Here is a 20,904-nt window from a genome sequence, read left to right as displayed (position 1 = left end):
GCCGTCGTGATGTTTTGTGGCTCATATCACCTCGTTGTTCAGTTTAGTGCTTAGAAAGAGTACAAGAAACAATAAAATGTCATTTGTTCAGTTCCCCTGTATTATGATATTATTTTTATATTTTATACTCACATTATAGGCTACAATATGAATTGCGTTCATATCGACTTCAGAAGTTTTAAAAGAGATTAAATCTGATTCCCAGAGTTGATGTTGTTCCTTTTTCTTGGGGGGATAAAACATACTGTACTACATCGAGACATTTGGCGATTTCAGTATGCTTTAGTACATGAGCCAGTCGTCCTGAGGTTTTGCAGTAGCCAAATATAATTGGTCAATATCAGTTTGGCTAACATTTGGAGAAATCATGAAGTTAAAACGGTTTCTTTGTTTAGTTTGTGTGTGTGTTTTGTATGAATGTTTTAAAAGTCATAAATGGTAATCAAACACAGTAGAATGGCAGCAGGGACCACAACCCCACACAGTCCAGCGTGTCCTGTGAATTTTCTTTGAGCTGCAGCGAAATATAATGTGAAATTATTTATACATCTTCGACGAGCGGCGCTCTGATTGGCTAGTCTCATCTCTAGCTCAGGAGCCAGCCAATGGCCAAGTTGGCTTGTTTGTGTGAAGCAAGAGGTGCAAATATAAAACCGAGTATAAGAGATGTTGGAATATAAACTGATGCATGAACATAACCCAAAGAGTGAACTCGACACCAGAAGGTCGTTTATACCTTTTCTAACCCTGAAGACAGCCGAAGCGAGGATTTGGTAAAGGAAATAGGTATGACTTTTTGTAAGGATGCTCTGTTGAAAGTTTACCTGTTAGTTCATGCACAATCATTTATGAAGAAGAATTTTTGTTTTAACCCGATAAGATATTGTTTTTAAAAAATATTAGATTCTTTTTTTTCACAATTCTGCAAAATGACAACGACTATAGCACATTTCCACCTGTATTTTATAATGTCAGTACGTTTTTGCTTTATGAACTGTAGCTGAACTGAGACGTGTTGACTGATTTAGATATAATGCGCTGTATAGTTTTATACCACAACTTTGTTCAATGTCTACCGCAAGCAGCTGTCTATTATACTTGCACTAATAGCTTCGACAGTTATTTCCGAAAAATGCTTAATGGTTGTCATGTACGTGGCGTTTAATTTGATTTTTCTTGTTATACGGGCTTTTAAATCTGCCGTCAGAAATCGTGTTTTGCAGTTTCATATCATGCATGGGAAATAGAACTGCTTGTACACTATATATGAGGTCTATATATTTCAGTATCCGCATTTATACAGCGAGTATATTTAGCCTAGTGCAGAAAAAAATGTGTGAAGCGATAACAAGGAAGTGGGTTTATCGCGTCTGTTATTATTCAGTGTGCAGAGGGTATACATGGAGCAGCTGAGCTCTGTATGAGGAAGGAGGGGAGAGGGCTACATACACACAGGCGGAGGCAATGATGATGATGCCTGTCCAGTTCAGACCAGTTTTAGGGCTGCTTGTTTTCCGCAACATACTGTTATCGTTAACACAAATTAGAGACCGCGCGCAAATCAGAAAAGAAAATGACTGATTTCCATTGCCTTCTTAAATGAACATATGAAATAGTTTGTACGAGATTAGTTTGTATTTGGATTCAGCAAACCGCTTCGATTATGCAAAGATAAGAACAGAATCGTATCGTATAATTATGACGCAATGCCACTTCTCCCGTGGTTAAATAGATTTTGGACAAAGATATCATTTGCAGCACAAAGCATCGACTCGCGCCGCACTGGTTCGAACCGGCTGGATCTTGGTCTCACGTGGAGCTGCTCTCTGAATCTGTTTAGCGCGTGGCCAATGAGGAGAGAAGCGAACGTTCGAAAAGCCAATCGGAGGATAACAGGGCGAGACTAGAGCGGACAAATGGGCGGAGTTTCAATCAACAACAATCTCTTTTGAAACGGGGTATTTATATGAGCTGTTTTGGAAGACAGAAATGTGAAATAAATGAGTTGCGGTTACAACAAACTGGCAACAAATTAACATTCTCTATATGTTGTGAAACAGTGTTGTGAAATCGTTGGGAGAATAAAAAAAATAAAATAAAACTGTAAATTATCATTATACATGCATATAATATGTACATGTGCTTATAATTTAATAATATCATTTAAAATGTACCATTAAATATCTAATGCCCAAATCAATTGCCACTTTCACAGGATTTCCCAGTGTTTAGGGGTTTATCCTAAGTATTACCAGCACAGACTGTATCATCTCCTTCAGTCATGGCCCCTTCACTGGCCACAGCCTTCTCCAGGCGATGGTGGATGGCGATTACTGCGGTGATCGAAAACCTGTTGTTCTCTGCTGTCCTGCTTGGATGGGGCTCACTGCTCATTATGCTAAAATCAGAGGGCTTTTATTCCTACCTCTGCAGAGAACCAGGTAAGGAAGAGGAGAAAAGTGCACTTAGCGCAGGTTGCAAAAACAAAAAGAAATTTATTGACACTCATAAAGACATTAAATGCACTATAGATGCCAGATTGAATGCTGCAAATAATTACATGAACATCAAAGGAAAATGGTACCTATATCTCATATTAATGGCTTCAATAGCTTAGTTTTGACACGTTCCCTTCTCAGATTTGAACAATAAATGTTTGGCTGCTTGACCTAATATTTTTTTGGGATGCAGTTACTTTAAACACTCAAAAAAAAAAAAAAAGGTTATTTGACCTACAACATTTTCTTATTTCGCAATAGAGGCTGCTCTCTAAAACTGCAATGGTTTATATTTTTTTTAATCACTTCATTGTGTCAGTAAATGTAATACAGCATTGTGAAAACCAACAAATTCTGTTGTCTGGCACCCATCGCAAGGCTAATGGAGGAATCCAAACCGGAATATCAGTCGATCACTAAGAGTCAGTGCACCTTATTTGGAAGCCTTCAAGCTTGTGTTGCCATTAGGAATTACAGACAGCATCTACAAGCTTGTTTGGCATCAGAACGTTGGCAAAGGGGGGCTAGATAACTTGAGCTCCATCACAGAGTTGATTTCACGGTAAACAGACTAGAGGACATCAGTCTGCTTAGCTTATTATACAATACAGCAAAGAATCTTTCAAGTGCAGCTGTATCTTCTTAAGGTCTTAATATAAAATAAATAGTTGAATCAAACTATAAATCTTAAGAATACCTCAGAGAGACTTGCTTAATTAATCCAGATGAATGTGGACTCTTACTCGGGAACATACTGTTCAGATCTGCTTACAACTCTTACAACACAATAATGTGTGTCCGGGTCATAACGTGTCTGGTACATCTATGAACAGTGTGTTCCTACTGATGTCCAAGATTAACTTTATTTATTTATATAACCTGTATCCATTCATTTACATCATGTACTGATGCTCTTAAAATCATATTGCACCATTGCTAATGGAGTTCATGTAACTATTATTGGTAAGAAAAAACTCAAAAGCCATGTGCTACTTAACCTTCTGGGTATGCAAAATAAATATATCCAACATATATATAAGAGGAAAACGTGTGCAACAATGAATACAAGATATGCTATTTGATTTTTGTTGACTGCTCATGTCTGTTCTTAATGTGTACTGTCAGGTGGTTGCTGGCAATTCGATATGGATGCTAGTGGTTTCATAATATCTGCTTGTTGACACCAGTCTGAGGTTTCCTTTAGAGCGTCATGTTTTGTTCTTCAAACACTTCTCTCTGTGCTGCTTTGATTGTGACTTTTTCAGGGAACGAGTTCAGGAGTTCAGTTGCTCCGAACTGGCCCTGATTTATTTTTCCACTATGAAACCTGCCTCTTAAATGATTTAACACACCTTGGTGAAAACAAATTTATGCAATTCGTTTGAAGAATGAAGAAACTGCCTGGCTACTTTGATATCTTATGATCCATAAGTAAACACCATTTCCATGATGTAAAGTGCACGTCTGGCCGGCGTTCTTCACTTCTGGTGTATGAGAGTTTGTGGTTCACGCTGCAATGTGAAGTGTGACGGATTCCCAAAAACAAGAACCTGGCTTTTCTTCTCCTCAGATCTCCTTGCTGTTAGCTAACATTTAGTAATAGCTTGCTCAACACCATTTAGTCACTTTTATTGATGGGATATTGAGGGATAATGCAGATATCAGTGCATATTGCAATTCTGCACATTCACACTTCCCTTCTATCTTTCATTTCAACTGTTGTCAGCATCTAATTCAGAGATTCCAGACACTGATGACACAAGGAAGTAAATGTGGCTCAAGCGTTTGCTCAATGTAAATATGAGATTCTTTTGTTATCAGCTGGTTGGTTCTCTTTAATCAGCAGACGTGAGGAAACACTGACCAGGAAAATGCTTGTCTGGCTACATGCTTTGGCCTCGCACATCTGGCCGAGTCTGAGTTCATGATGTCTTTTGTGCTTCAGATTTGTGTTGAATTCTCTTTCTGTTCTTCTCTCACTTCTTCATATCAAAGCAAATGGAAATTCAGGCCTGGCTGTCTTAGTTTTTTTTCCGATTAGATCTAGTGGAACAATGGCTTATGAAACATCTGAAATAGAGCTCATTGCTTATCTGAACAGACCTAAAAGGTGAATCAAACAAAACCAAGAACATCTGCAAGTCATATTTCATTCCAAAATGAAACCTGTTTTTGCTTGTCTTTTTGTAATATATTTATACAATTTTATGTATTTTAATTGATATTTTATTTATGAAAAACACTAGATTTATACACTACTATTTTTTAAAAATGTTTTTGAGAGAATTCTCTTATGCGAATCAAAGCTCCATTTATTTGATCAAAAATGATTTGGTCGGTAATTTTGTGAAATATTTGTACTGTGAAATATTTGTACTTGAATGTATTTATAATTAATTAATTAATTAATTAAAGTAATTTGTTATTAAAGTAACAACAAATAAAAATCCTGACCCCCTAACTTCACATGCGATTCATTTATCGCATTCATTTTTATAAAAAATAATAATAATGTAACAAGCCAAGAAATCTTAACAATCTCAAAATAGTCTTAATTTTTTATCCATTACATTTTGTAAAATGTAATCTCCTTTTGAATTTGAGATGAAATGTGGCTCAAATTGTAGACTTAATAAGAGAGCAATGTTATTTATTCATTGATTTTGTGAAAAAGAGTAAAAACACTACTTTTGTGTCCGTCTGTAACTGCTAACTGCAGCAGCTATTGAATAGGGTGTGTGTTGACTTAAGGCAGCTCCTCTTTTATTACTCAGCAAAACATCTAAAGCTCAGCAGATATGTGTCCTCTAAAAATCAATCAGTGAGCTTTAACCAATTCTTCTCATCTTCAGTCACCTCCTCAGGTCATCACTGCTCCACAAACACAGTTCATTTGTTTGTTTACTGATCACATTTGAACAAAAATCCCTCACACAAAGGCCCTCTGTCTCTTGCCCACCCTGTTATGTTCATAACAGCTTCCTCCATGTGCTGCAAACCGCCCCATCCCTCATCTGTCCTTCCCAGAACAAGTTATTCCAGAACATCTTCAGGGCTGTTTGCGTTTTAAGAGAACACAAGGACAAACAGTGTTCTTGAATCTTCAAGAACCAAGTAGGAGACTTGTTACCCAGCCAAAGTATGATTATCCCTAGTCAAAACAAGCATGGAAGCCTGGGTGAAACAACAGGGTTAAATGTTAGTCAAGGTGCTCTTGCCTAGTGGGAGGTGGGAAGGTGTTGGTTTTAGAGACTATCGGGGTTCAGATTGACTCTCATTCTATTTCTGCTAGTTGTTTACTGTGTATAGCAGCTTGTTTCTTCATAACTGGTTTCCTAGAAGTCAGGGTTCTAATTAGTCCATAGGGTTTCCATGTGAGTGTGTGACAGCTGACTATCCGTCTGAAAAGACTGGCATGAATTTACACACTTGTCCATGTTGGTTAGTGCTAGTTTGGCTATTTAGATGGCTCAGTTTGGGTTCATTCTTTCTTGCCCTCTCCAATTCTCCAGGTAACAGTACAGGGCAGAACGTATCTGAGATTGAAAATGATACAACAGTAGTCCCAAAAGGTGAGGAGGAGGATAATCTTCAGATGAATGGCTGGCTTATCTGCAAAGAGCAAGATGAGATGCTGAACCTGGCCTTCACCATTGGCTCCTTCCTTCTCAGTGCCATCACTCTGCCCCTCGGCATCATCATGGACAAATATGGCCCGCGAAAATTAAGGCTGCTCGGCAGGTATAGGAGAAAAATACACTACATTCATGTGGTGAAAAATATTATCATATATACATTTATATTTACATATATAATCTTTTCCTAGTGCCTCGTTTGCCTTCTCCTGCGTCCTGATTGCATATGGAGCAAATGACCCTAAAAGTATGTATTCAAATCCACATAAGGTTATTACCTGTCTGTCTCTGCTCTCTTTGACCTCTTTTGTCTGTTTCTTTTACAGATCTTTCCATCCTGATCTTCTTTGCCCTAGCCCTGAACGGATTTGGAGGAATGTGCATGACCTTCACCTCGCTCACAGTAAGTGCTCGTGTCATATTTGTGGGTCTCCATGGGTGTTCTCTGCAGTCTTTTGCACAAAGGCCATGGTGCAGTCTTGCTAACTGGCCACACGCCACTGTTTCCTGCTCCCAAACATTGCTGCATCATCATTTATTCATCCTTAAAGCGACTCTTTTCTTAGCTGGATTTCCAGCATCCTAGAAATGGCCTGATATTGACAGTGATTTGAAATAGTTTTTGATCAAAAACCTAAAAAACCACCTAGCAATGGTATAACAATCATGTAGAATAGCCAAGCAACCACATGGCAATGCCATAGCAATGACCTTGCAATCACCCAAAGCACGTTAGCCTTCTGTTTTAATCAGTGTTTTTAAACAAATTAGTGGAGTGAATGATTCAGTGACTCATTCTTAAAGACTGTGGCTGAATTCAAAATAACATACTATTCTAATTCTGCCATATAAAAGTATGGGAGAAATAGTAAGAAAAGTATGTAGTGTGACATTTCAAATTCAGACAGTCACTGCATTAATGAATCAATGACTCACTCATTAAAAAAAAAAAGAAAGAAAAAAGAATTGGGGGAAATGGCCTAGTGGTTAGAGAGTTTGACTCCTAATCCTAAAGTTGTGGGTCAGGCAATACCACGTTTCGGGCTGGCAATACCACGAGGTGCCCATGAGCAAGGTACAGAACCCCAAACTGCTCCACGTGTGCTGCAGCATAAATGGCTGCCCACTGCTCCGGGTGTGTGTTCACGGTGTGTGTGTGTTCACTGCTGTGTGTGTGTGCACTTTGGATGGGTTAAATGCAGAGCACGAATTCTGAGTATGGGTCACCATACTTGGCTAAATGTCACATCATATCACAGTAAGGAAATTTACTTGCTGTCACCTGCTGATATAACCATGTAACCTCTAGAAAATGTCCATCACTACACAGATCAGTCTGTTTGGAATCTATAGCACATTCCAAATCGGTCACTTATGAAGTTCTGTTGAGTATGCTGCCTTAGAATAGAGCTGAAGTAGACAGTAAGTTCATTCAGAGCTGTTGTGTCCCTTTATCTAGTCATGTGTTCAGTGTAACATCTGCAGTGCATAGGGTTCATATTGCGAAACATCACCAGGAAATGTAAAGAGAGCAGACTGGGTTGAAGTAAACAGGAAGTTGAAAGGTGGTTGTCTCTTGTTTCTGCACGCTGATCTGACATCATAGAAACACTCACCAGGGTCTCGTGAGTTCATAGCTGAAGGCAAAGCTGTTGCCACAACCAGTTTCTCTGCTTGTGTTGTTGATGTTCTGTCCTGGGTTCTTCCTCTACATTTGCACCATGCCTCTGCCTGTCCAGGCAACCCTCCATGTGTTACAAACACACACACACACACACACACACACACACAGAGTGAGTGAACTGGCATGCATGAGCGCAAAGTGGAACAGTACAGGCTGTTATCTCAGCTGTTATGCTCTTATAACCTTTTCCCAGCTGTTCTGTATACTGTATGTTGTGCACTGCTGGTAGTTGTGACCAGAGGTTAGAACCTGGGGTTCACAATATAGTTCTGACTGTCTGACATCTGTTGTTTGGATGTATCTCTTAATAGCTCCATTATTGTTACTATTTTTAGATTTATTAAGGATACTTTAAGGCTGTTGGGTTATGCATTTAAACAAAAAAAAGTTATCTTTCTCAGCGATTTTTCCAAGCAATGGCTTGTCAACCGCCTAGATCAGTGCTTTGGTAACTACCCACAACCCTTGTAATGAAATATCGTTATTTATTAATTAGTGGTGTCACAATATACCGATATTGGTGATATTTGAAAATGAATAGTATACATACAATAATATGATGACACATGATAAGCCAGCGACAACACCATTATGGAGCGTTAAACTCACACTTGTGATTTGTTTCATTCATACTTGAAACCGGAGGGCACCCTCGTGCAGAAAGTCTATAAGTGAGACTCATAGGAGTAATAAAACAAATAACTTGCCAGCTCTCGCTCGCTGTAGCTGAATAAAGAATAAAATGCAGAAAGAAATGTTTTGTATTATGAAACATGATGAGAATAAACACATGATTACATCATATCTGTGTTCTTAAAGCCATCTCAGGTATTTTCATATGGATAATGTATATTTATATTGCAATGCTAATCGACACACCCTTTATCAGCCTCAACCAGCCGAAACGTTCGAGAAACATGGTAGTGAGTTTTTCGCTGTCAAGTAGGCTACTGCTCACACTTACTTCAGAAATCTAGTTTATTGAACTGCAGAAGAGAAAGATTTCTGAACGTTGTATTTATTCTGAAGACAAACCCTAAGAGTGCAGGGTGATGCTGTCAGTTTACCCTTCTTCCACTTTTTTCCTCACTTTTCTGTGTCTCTGTGTTTGCTCACTCAGCAGTTAATAACCCAGCTGCAGTAGAGTGCAGCAGAGCTTGTGTTTCCTCCCAGCACACCTCTGATGTTTTCCCAGTGCACTGACTCAGCTTTCTGTTTAATGGCGGGACTGTCCCCAACCCCCTCCGCTGGCAGCAGTGTCCCAGCCACCTGATTTACTGTTTGCCCTCAATCCTTCATCCGTCCATTCCTCCAGCTCTCTTCCTTTCCTGATTTAGCTCTCTGTCTATCACTATCTGCCTTCCCACTGGCTCTGTGAGCAATCATATCAAGTCTTTCCCAACACAACCTCAGATGATGGTTGTTTTGCTCTTAAAACCATCGAAATCTGTTGACCAATGGGTTAAAATAAATATAGGTATATTATCTGAAACATCTTATTGTCTTGTTTTTAAGTAAATGTATCTCATTTTAGAAACGTTACCCTATTATTACAATGAAAAACATGGCAGTGTTAAAGAACATTTATTTTTTTACAACCCAGAAGACTCTATTGTTGTTTTTGATCCATATACATTTTTCTAGCTCTATACTCTTATTGTGCAGTATGTCATACTCATAAATTATCAATTTATATATTCTTAGGAAACAAATATAGCAAACTATAAAATTTATTTGGGGGTATCCTGTTCCTCTTTATCTTAGCTCTGTTTCTCACTCTCTAATGCACTAATGCTGTTTTTTCTTCATTTCTGCCTTTAATCCATTTGTAACCCATTTCTTTTATGATGCTGAGTGATGTGAAGATGAGAATAGAAAAATGGCTTAGGGTGGCGTTTAGACTCCAGAAAACATTAGATTAAAAAACACATGGTTATCAGAGACATGCTCTTCATGTTGTTCACACTGCTGTTTTGCCATATGTCCATTGGGCAATGACTGAATAATAAATGTTTTTTATTTTATAATTAGTCATCTAAATGTACCAGGGCCAACCAGTCATCTAAATTTGAAACAAATAATTAAGTGCATATTAAGTATGAATATCACAGACAGGCAGTCTCTCTGTGACTCTCTTACAGTTACATTAGGACTTTGCAATGCCAGGATCTGGGCAGCCTTTGGCTTTTTCTTTCACTTCTGTCCCTGTGTTCATTTCCTCTCTCTTGTTGTCTTTTTCTCAGGGTAGCAAGTATGATTTAGCCACTTAATTGCCCTCCCCCATAACCCATTTACAGTGACTCACTGTCCTTCCTCACACAGAGACAGAGAGCTGGAAAAAGGATTAGACACCTTTCTGTGGTCATATGTTGCACAAATGGAGATGAGTAAGCCAAATTCATATTGAGGATGGCTGTGATTTCTCATTAAAACATTTATTGATTTTTTTCCCCGCAAAACCATAACACATAAATCAGTTTTGACAGGTGTTTTTGGAAAGTGGGACACAATACTTCAACACGAGGATTTCTGAATTTCCCTTGTAATTCAACAAATCAGTCAAGTATTGCACTCACTGACTTCAGTACACACCAATCTCTAATTAAATCTGCTTCTGGGAAGCTCAAGGCTAAAAATAGCACGCAGTTTAAACTATTTATAATGCAAGTTCAGACAACCCCAGGCCAACAGTTAAAACACCCAGTGACACAATTAACAAAATATCACTATTTTTTCTAATAAACACTACTGCTCAAATGATTGTGGTAATATTCTTCAATATTTAAAAAAAAAAGTTTGATAATGTTGATAATGTTTATAATTAAAATAAATTTGTATATTATTAAAACTTATTACTGTCAATTTTGAATAGAACATTGATAGTAATAAGTGTCTGACATTACGTGACCGCCTGCAGCTGGTGAATGTCTGTGAAAGCAGAAGAACATAGTGTTTTTAAAACAGTCTCTTGGTACTTCACATGTTAATCAACTCCAAGAAATAGCCATTACTCTCTGTCTGACAGGCTCATCATGTGGAGTTCTGTTCGTCATTGGCTCTGTTCCTGCACAGCCTCTCCAGCCACAGGCACAATGCTGCCTAGGGCCGCTGAGTGTGTGAGAGTTATTGTGAGTGTCATCTGGGATGTTTTGGCTCTGAGATGACCTTTACTCTAATTAGAGGCAGCGAATGACGTCTGGGTTGGGTTCCAACGGAGAGCTTTCCTTCATTCTTTGTTTTTAACAAGCTTTTAGACTGTGAAGCAAGCATGAAGTGGAAGATGTCCAGAGAGTTTTTAGAAAATCTTGAACTGTGTGTTGTGGAGGAGATGCCATATACAGCAAGACGCTGGCAGCTGTCGACGGGTGGGAAGTAGAAGGAGGATTTGTTTACGGAGAAAATGGAAATTACCTAGGAAATAAGGAACATTTACTAGAACAATATGACACCCTGCAAGTCTAACAAAAAATAGTACAATAAAATAAAAATAATGGTGTGACATACTATACTTCAAATATAAAACTATTTACTAAGAGAATTTAGCTAATTATTTTACATTTATTATACATTCAGGTTGACCACAATAAGTGGAACCTTTGTACTTAAATAAAATTTACTTGTACTTAATTATACTTAATTAAAATTTCAAAACTTTTACATGCATTACCAAATTACTGAAGTGTAAAAAAACATTTTTCTTATAAAATTAGAATTAATTACATTATTTTATGTTTCTATTTCATTCCTATTTTATGTTTTATTATCTGTGTCTTGGTTTGTTTATTTTTTTTTATGTATTTCAACTTTTTGAGTGTGAGCTTCTGTCACCAAGATCAATTTGAATTTAAATACATTTAAAAAATAAAATAAATACATTTCAATGCACATTTAAATAAAATCAGTTAAAAATAACTAATAATTATAAAATAATAATAAATATAAATAATAAATAATATATTTTTTTATTAAATGCCACAAATATTCAAGAGTGCTGTAGACTAATGATCTTTAAGAATTCTCCTGAAGAATATTATTGATACTATTGAAGAATACACTCTTGCTCTCTCTGCCCCACTTAGTTCTCACATTCTCTGTCGTTCTCTATCTTCCTCCCTCTATATTTTCTTGGTGGGGCCTGACAGTTGTTTACCCTGACAGTGCTTGCAGTTGCATTTCAAACGATGTGCCCCTCCTACTTGTTGCTCCCACCAGAGAATATCACTGTTACACTGACGTAATGTTTACTTTCATACCTTCTGCTATATCTGACATGTTTTGTCATTTACAGCGGCTCCTGTTACAAGAAATCTGTGTTTGTTTTGCTTGTGGTTTGAATATTATGTTGACAATATTGATAAATATATTTGCTTTTTATACTCATGATGGACACTAGGCCCAAGTACAGTCACTAAAAATGTTAACTTATTTTTATTCCCGTTTGTCTCTTCTGTAGCTTCCCAACATGTTCGGTGATCTCCGCTCCACTTTCATTGCACTCATGATTGGCTCGTATGCCTCATCCGCTGTCACCTTCCCAGGGATAAAGGTAAATCTGAGACCCAGGTTAGACTTATTTAATAAGCCGAGCTTAAATTAGTGATATTGATGATGATTGTTGCTCTATCAGGTGATCTACGACCTCGGTATTGCCTTCATCACCATTCTTCTGGTGTGGGCTGGCTGTGCCGGCCTGGTCTTCATCAACTGCTTCTTCAACTGGCCACTCGAACCCTTCCCTGGACCTGAGGACATGGATTTCACGTATGTAGTTCAGCGTCTGTGCATTGCTGATGTTTTTTTAAGGAATTAGTACTTTTATTGAGCTAGGATGCTTTAACTTGATCAAAAGTGATAGTTAAGACATTTACAAAAGAATTCTGAAAAAACATCGATAATAATAAGAAATGTTTCTTGAGCAGCAGATCAGTACATTAGAATGATTTCTGAAGGATCATGTGACAATGAAGACTGGAGTAATAATACTTGAGTTCACAGGAATAAATAACAATTTAAAATGGATTACTGTACATTTTACGTAGTGTGTATCTCACGCTCAAATTGGTCTCTTTAACAGTGTGAAGATCAAGTTCAGCTGGCTGGGCTTTGACCATAAGATCACAGGGAAACAGTTCTACAGGCAGGTGACCACTGTTGGCCGGAGGTTGAGTGTTGGCAACTCAATAAAGAGCAATCCACAACAGCTGGCAGCTCAAGACGGCAATAACCTCTGCCTATCAACCCTCGATCTGGAGGTCCAGTCTGAGCAGGAATGTGAGTACAATTCTTACTGACATGTTTTTATTGACCAGTGTAATTTCTTATCTAAAAAAAATCTGAAAACATTACAATCTGGGATTTTTTAAAATGTTAAAATAGAAGTTTTAGGATATACATTTCTAAAGGGTTAGTACACCCAAAAATGAATATTTTGTAATTAATTACTCACCCTCATGACGTTCCAAACAGTTTGTAATGACATGAAGGTGAGTAATTAATGACCGAATTGTCATTTTTGGGTTAACTAACACTTTAAGTTTTAGGAAATTTAAAACAAAGAAAAGTTCTAAAAATAAAGGCCGTAAGAGATATAAGAAATTCAATCAAATTGGTCAGCTCAGATGTTCTTGCACCAAACACAATTCATTTTTCAGCTTAATTCATTTCAAATCATTCATATTGATTTGCTGATCAAATGTTTTTTGAATATTGATTTGCTGATCAAATGTTTTTTAAAGATAAATAATTAAAATAAATAATTAAAAATACATATTTTTAATAAAATAAAACAGTTTAAAGTTATCTGTAATGTAACATGATTGGTAATTATGAAGACAGAATATTGGTAATCGGATTACCAAATCTCATTTATTTCCATTGTTTTAATGTCTTGAACAAAGTTATGTAATGACTTATGTAATGCCGAATTCATGTGTATTTCTGAAAGAACTAGACAGAACACAGAGAGACTTGGCTCTCGCCATTGTACAGCATCTTCCCCCTCGCTGTGTGCCGCTTGCTGTCCAGACATGCAGGGAATATTTGAGCAGACATGGGGCGGTGTTAATGAATGCTCCTCAGTAAATCCCCTTTATTGTGCATGGGGATTCCTTCATTAGCCATAAGCACAGTTTCTGACATCTGAGGTTGCCAAACCACTCAAGGCTGCAGACACATGCTGCGTTTGCACTTTGCTTCTACTAACCCAAATCTGTGATGTGCAATTAATCCAAATTCACCTCAAACTTGTCAGAATACTGCAGACTCACTCACTCCCCACTGGCATCTTTTTTTTTAGTTCTGCAGCCCTCTGCGGGGCTCCCGGTTGGGCTCTTTTGTAAGAAACGGAGCGTGCAATTGATTTAGACTGTGTTTCTGGAGGAGCCATGGCACTGGAGTATGTCTGGGGCTAAAATTGGCAGAGGTGGAGATGGTGGCGGTTGAGAGGGCAGGTATCGCCAAGGAGCTATTTTAGAGACGCTGCTGGAGATGTTTGAGAAAGAGCGACTGATGCTGATCCCGTCTTACTGTCATCTTTAGAGTGCTAATGCCTTCACCACCCTGTGTTTCCATTACTGCAGTCTATTACTGACTCATTGTCGGCAGCTGGAAAGTCTGAGTGTGTGTGTGTGTGTCATAGGGACATAATGAGATAGTTTGTTTGTATGTGTGCATGTGAACCAGAGCATATAAGGTGTGTTGAGGTCAGATTCCCAATGTACCAGGTAACAGGCACTGTAAAGCCCTCTCTAGTGCTGGTCAGTGGATGCATTTATGGCACTCGAATTAGTGGATTATTAACAAACCCAGACCCCCCAGCCTCTGTGTTACTGTGGCATTGAAGTGTTGCCTGGCCATCCAAACAACCGCAGAATTTTCCATGTGAACAGAACATTGTGGGCCCTGCATACTTTTGCCATTTTTTAAAGGCATTGAAGCATCCTGGTTGAATTGAGATGACCACGTTCATAGTGGTTTTCCATGGAAAGATGCTTCTGGAAATGCCATGGCAGTACGAATAGGTGCATAATTTAAGGTGTTGGGTGTCCAATCACAGTGTACAATTTTGACCGGTAACTAAAATTTTCTTTAATAAAAAGGATTGTTATTGATGATAGTTTTATTAAATGTGTTTTTCAGCCCAGTCCTTCATGCGGAGCATCTTTAGCCCCATATTCATGCTCAGCCTCATCACAATGTGTGTGACTCAGCTCCGTCTCATCTTCTACATGGGGGCCATGAACAATATTCTGGAGTCCCTTGCTGGTGGAGACCTAAGCAAAGGTATGTGTGTTTGACAAATGCTCACATCATGCTGCCAAACAAGCTGTGTGATGCTTCAGCCCAATAGCTGTTTCTGTTGCTCAAACGCTGAATGTCACCAACAGAGAGCAACATTTGGTTTCCAGAAGTAAAGGTCCCATTTATTTTCTCCATAGAGAAATAGATTTTTATGATGTCATAGAATTTGTTGCAGCCAAAGAGATTTATATGTAATTACAGAAAGTTTATACAGTATTCTACATACATATATATATATATATATTATATAAAATTATATAAAAAATACATATATATATATATATATATATATATATATATAATGAAGTGATTTTGTTATGTTTACATTTATATAATTCTGTCTACTTATATTAGAATTGTTTGTGAATTTTTGCAATATGTAAATTATATTTATTTTATGTAATTTTACACACACACACACACACACACAAACACACACCACACACACACACACAAATATATATATATATATTTTTTTTTGGGGGGGGGGGGGGGGTAGGGGATTTAGGCAGTAAGCTATTCATTGCATATATATATATATATACACACACACACACACACACACACTTAAAAACCTTTTATATATATATATTTTTCAGAAAAACATTTTGCTTTAAATTTTTGTAAAAATGTTTGTAATATTATAATTCATTTTGTAGCTGTATGGTTTGGTTCAAGGCTTAACCTCTTTATTTAAGATTTTTTTTGAAATGCCTATGGAGAAAATGACTGGGAAATTGGGGAAAAAAGGTTGTTAAAAGGCACTACTGCAGTCTAGTCTTCTCCTCTTACAGCTTCCTTCTTAAAATGTTCTCTAATATCACACGCTGTGATTGGCTGCCTAACACCTGAAATCGGATGGCCACAGCAGGTCCACGTTACTAATTCCTTGCTGTCTGTCTCTTGTCCTCTGTTTGCACTCTCTTCTGTCATGCTGCTTGGTGTGTTTTTTCAGTGGAGAGGATGGAAATGGGTAAGACTGCAGGCAAAATGAGATACATTCTTGATTCACTCATCTCAAACTAACCCCCACCAAGTTCCTCCCTCCATCACCTCCTTTTCCACCTTCATCTGACATTGATTCATGTTATCATGTAAAAGCCCTTGGTGGTTAGAGACCGACTGGATGCAGTGCACAGTTTAATGTCCATCCAATCGTCACCTGTCCACCTAACCTTCATAGAAGCAAGTCATGGGTCATTCTATGTAATGTGTGTCTTTTCCATTTCTAAATGCTGTAAATTCCAGATTTTTATGAAACAAATAATGCGTTTTAGTGTTAAATAACTGTAATGTTCCATCTCAAGTTAAAAGGATACAATATTTTTTATATAAAATATATATTTTTATTTTAATATATTATAGTATATTTTTATGTATACATTGATATATTGTCAGTCTAATTTGACATTAGGTGCCTCTTTAATTATTTACTTGTTTTATTTTGTCCACGTTTTTACTGTAATTTACCATCTTACTGACTTTTGAATGGTAGCATATCTGTATTACAGTAGCACGTCATAAAAGTAGTCATCGTTGTTTGCCGAAATGAATCCCTTTTGATGTAATGACCCTTAAAACAATGTTAAAACTCGTCTTTTTTTCTCTCTCAGTGAGCATGTACACATCTATCTTCGGGGTGCTACAGTTGCTGTGTCTCTTGACGGCCCCTGTGATTGGTTACGTCATGGACTGGAAGCTCAAAGAGTGTGAGGACGAAAATGAGAAACAAGTCGCAAAGTGAGTGTAACACTGAGCGTCCTGCTGCCTAATGCATCATTTTGACTCATACCACCAACCAGTCCAATCCATAATTGTTATTTGATTAAAAGCTTAATGTGGCATCGCATCTGTGTAATGCACATATGGCTTTTCCTTCAGGGATCCTAGCCAGCCAAAGAAACCGGACAGACAGATCCAGAAGATCACCAATGCCACCCGCGCATTCATCTTCACTAATTTGCTGATGGTTGGCTTTGGCATAACCTGCCTGGTGCCCAATCTTCATCTACAGGTAACTGAGAGCAAAACATCGGTCTCATTGTCAGCAGAATGATAAAGTATCCAATGGGGGAGAAAGTGGTGCAGAGCCACTCACATGTAATTGCAGCTGATGGATTGGGATGCAATAGCACAACAGCGCCCCTCAGTGGCAGCACTAACTCTGACTTTATTTTAAAGCTAGCTACTTGCCATTATTTATTCATTACAAAAAAGTAGAGTTATTTTTGCTGTGGGGAAGAACTGAGTAACCATGGTTTCTTGTTTTTCTAGATTTTGTCCTTTGTGTTGCACACCATTGTTAGAGGCTTCATCCACTCTGCCGTTGGGGGCTTGTATGCAGCTGTGTAAGTATGGCTTTGTGTTGTGGATGTGGATTGGAGTTGCTTTTAATCATGATTAAAGAACAATGTTTTTTGTTTTTATGAATGCAGGTACCCATCTTCTCAGTTTGGAAGTCTGACGGGAATGCAGTCCCTCATTAGTGCACTTTTTGCATTGTTGCAACAGCCTCTCTTCATGGCCATGATGGGTCCACTGGATGGGGATCCACTCTTGGTGAGCAGACAGTCTGTTACTGATATTTAAAGCGATAATTCATCCAAAAAACCTGCCTATAATTTTAAATCAAAACATCTTGACTCAGTCTTGAAGTGAATTCACTACCGGACTTCTCCAATCGTTTTTTTTCCTGCTTAAACTCCGCCCTTCCTTACAATCAATTACAAGCTTGCCTCCAGATCTGCCTCCCGTCTCCTTTTTCTTTTCTGATAATCTATTTTACTTCAAATTTGTGCTTGCTCATATCTAAGCTCTAATGTCTTTCTGCTTAGGTTAATGTGGGGTTGCTGGTCCTGAGCATGCTGGGATTCTGCCTGCCCAGTTATCTTCTGTGCTACGGCAGGCGGCTGCGCCGAGAGAAGCAGGAGCGTGAGGAAGACCCCAAGATCTACGTCCAGATCAACAACGGCACAACTCCTGAGGCCTTTATCTAATTGCAATGCACAAATGACAGCAGCGAGCATAAAGAGCAGGAAGAAGGAGAGTGGGAAATAAAAGAAGAGAACTGAAAGTCACAAGAAGAGTGATAAACACCTTCCTGAGCCCTCCTTCTGTCTGTCACACACATTCATGTATTCTCAACAAGCACACAACACTCAAAAAGGCACAAAATACAGCCAAAGCAACCAAGAGTCTCACAATGTGCCACAAAAACACGTTACACACAAAGGACTGAATGAAAGGCAGGTCTAGAAAACAAATGATGCCCTTGTCCTTGAAACAGACAAGGACTTCTAGACTTCATATCCTGCCTGACATGAAAGAAGAGAAAGGCCTTCTTTTCTCATGATTTTACCTTTTTCAGACCATGATGATACAAAAGACGTAGCAGATTCAGTGTAATTCTGTCTGGTTTGAGGAAGCCTGATGACGCTTCCTGAACAGAGTATTACTACGTCACTAGTGTTCAGCTTTGTTGCCAAGCTTGTTTTCTGCAACTAAAAACCCATTTGTGAACTGATTTGAAATCACTATGAACACTTTACTTTGCTCTCAGCTCATAAAGCTGCTCAAAATCAAGACGAGGACCCTCCATCGCGGTTTGAATATGACAAACTGACTAACCACCTTAAAGCAGAACGACTCTGCTTGTTATCTGTCCCATATGGGTTTTCAATGGAAGTGGGCAGATTTTTATCTTGAATCTCATACAGTATATACAGTACCAGCATGCTTTTAGACAGCACGAGCATGAAACTACAGCTTTGTCTGAACTGGGCTGATTTTAAAGGACTTTTGGACCATGGCATCTGAGACTAATTAAACCTAAAACACAATTTTAGTATGAGAATTGTACTATTATTTGCTATGGCATGCAGATTCAGTACACCTACGTGCAAGATCATGCATTTTGTACATATCAGTCCATTCAGAAGGTTGTAGAAGACATGTGAGTCTAAAAGGTTTGGATTAAGGTGGTATTTTGGAGATTAGCTTCACATTTCGATCAAGACTGACTATCTTCACCAGCAATACTCGTACCGTTTCCTATACCACTTCCCCATGCATTTCTACTGGTTGAGCTTCACTTGTGTTTATGTCCTTGTATTGACTCAAACGATTATTCAGGGTGTTTCACATTTAGAGTAATAATTCATATCAGATGTCACCTGCAATATGATCCCTTCAAGCTCTGCTTTGCCACTTGTGCGTTGAGGGGTATACAATCAGACACGGTGTACTCTCTGTAAAGAGATTAGATGCCATTATCATATAAATATATACATATATATATATATATATATATATATATATATATTGCACTACAGGGTTTATAATTACAGAGGTGCTTACATTAGCCATTACGGAGTATATGCGTTCTGTTCCAACCTCATACATATATAAAAACCATGTTAGCCATACAGGTTACAAGATTTGTGTGCATTCTCATGATTTCTTGGTTGGCTACCATTTAACTACGGTGCTTACTAGAATAGAAAAGCAACAAGATTTCTGTGTTGATCAAGACACAGAAACCGAATACAGAATTTAGTTGGCTACTCAACCTTGTGGTGATAAGAACTTGAATTTAATTCATAGCGATTTAAAAAGGGAGACTTCTGAGACATGCTTGATGACAATCCCTTTAGAAAACCCATATATTTGTAGCTTATAATGGGTTTCAGGCCAGTATTGTGCCCTATGAAAGATCAAATGCGGTAACTACATAAAATTTTGTGAAATTGGGTATTTTAGACTGATATTTCTCGTGACAGATGGGTATTTTCAGAAAATAGTGTGAAAAATTGTCAAAATCAAATATCTTGCAACCATTTTTCTTGATTCCAGTGTTGTAGTTAATGTGTTTTGCTTAAATCACTGAACATTTCTCAGCAAAACATGGATTTGAAAAATGGTAGGGTTAGGGTTAAGTTACAACCTCACTTACTTAAACAGTATTTTCATTTTAAACGTATTTGAAATTCTGTTTGTATGAGATTCTGGATGAGTTCATATTTTCTCAACAGTGGCCATAAATGTGACCTTATTTTATGACCCCTCTGAAGAGGAACAGGTCAGATCCACCTAGCAACATCCACTTATTGTCTGACATCATTTTTTGTGAATATCTTGTCTGAGCTGAGGCTAGACGTGAGTCCTGGATGGACTGCATTTGCTGGCTTGAACAATTGGATATTGCAAGTGAATTCCAATCTAAAGCAGTACTGTACTAGGCATAATGAATGTGAGAGCAAACCCCTTTGCTCTCAGAATGAGAGAAGTAGCACTTTTTCTCACTGCCATACCTTAAATGTTTATTCTTTTCTCAAGTAACAATTCACATTTTTTTTTTTATTTTAAATGTTGATTTATTATACCCCAGTGTGGAAAATAAAGAGTGGAAAAATCAGCTTTAACACCAATATTTTCTTTCTGTATTGTATTTTTGGTGTAATTTGTTGATTATTTGTTTGATTTTTTTCTACCCTGTAGTTTGTGTTTTCAGTTATGTATATTTGTACATATTTTTCTATTTTTTTTTTCCTTTTTTTGTGTGGGTGTTTTACTGTATTTTGGCTTTTGGTTTTCTTCATTCTATCACTATATAGCAACTTTCTGAATAAATGTCCCAAAAATATATCAGATATGTGAAATTAAATAAAAACATTTGTATGAAATGTTTGTTTTTGCATTTTTTTTCTGGTTATGCATAAACCAATATAAAAATCTAAGATTATGAACTGCTTTTGAAGATCAGCAAATAGTACAGTAGATACATACGTGC

The 20,904-nt window shown here is 37.7% G+C and overlaps 1 protein-coding gene across 2 annotated transcripts; it reads left to right on the top strand.

Annotated features, from left to right (window-relative positions):
* Positions 1-628: 628 nt before the first annotated feature.
* On the top strand, positions 629-20,542 carry LOC132107914 (large neutral amino acids transporter small subunit 4-like). 2 transcript variants are annotated; one of them, XM_059514262.1, is made up of 15 exons: positions 629-786; positions 2,216-2,441; positions 6,011-6,239; positions 6,325-6,380; positions 6,460-6,536; positions 12,271-12,363; positions 12,445-12,578; positions 12,892-13,088; positions 14,955-15,098; positions 16,072-16,089; positions 16,730-16,856; positions 16,998-17,130; positions 17,391-17,464; positions 17,552-17,675; positions 17,951-20,542. In XM_059514262.1, exons 2-15 carry the CDS (start codon positions 2,282-2,284, stop codon positions 18,110-18,112), a joined length of 1,728 nt encoding a protein of 575 aa, XP_059370245.1. In that variant the 5' UTR covers positions 629-786; positions 2,216-2,281; the 3' UTR covers positions 18,113-20,542. The 2 variants fall into 2 exon arrangements, with proteins under 2 accessions (XP_059370245.1, XP_059370246.1); XM_059514263.1 differs by lacking the exon at positions 16,072-16,089.
* The last annotated feature ends 362 nt before the right edge of the window (positions 20,543-20,904 follow it).

This window comes from Carassius carassius, chromosome 28, assembly GCF_963082965.1.
Source record: "Carassius carassius chromosome 28, fCarCar2.1, whole genome shotgun sequence".
NCBI lineage: Eukaryota > Metazoa > Chordata > Actinopteri > Cypriniformes > Cyprinidae > Carassius > Carassius carassius.
This window is presented reverse-complemented; position numbering and strand designations above follow the sequence as displayed.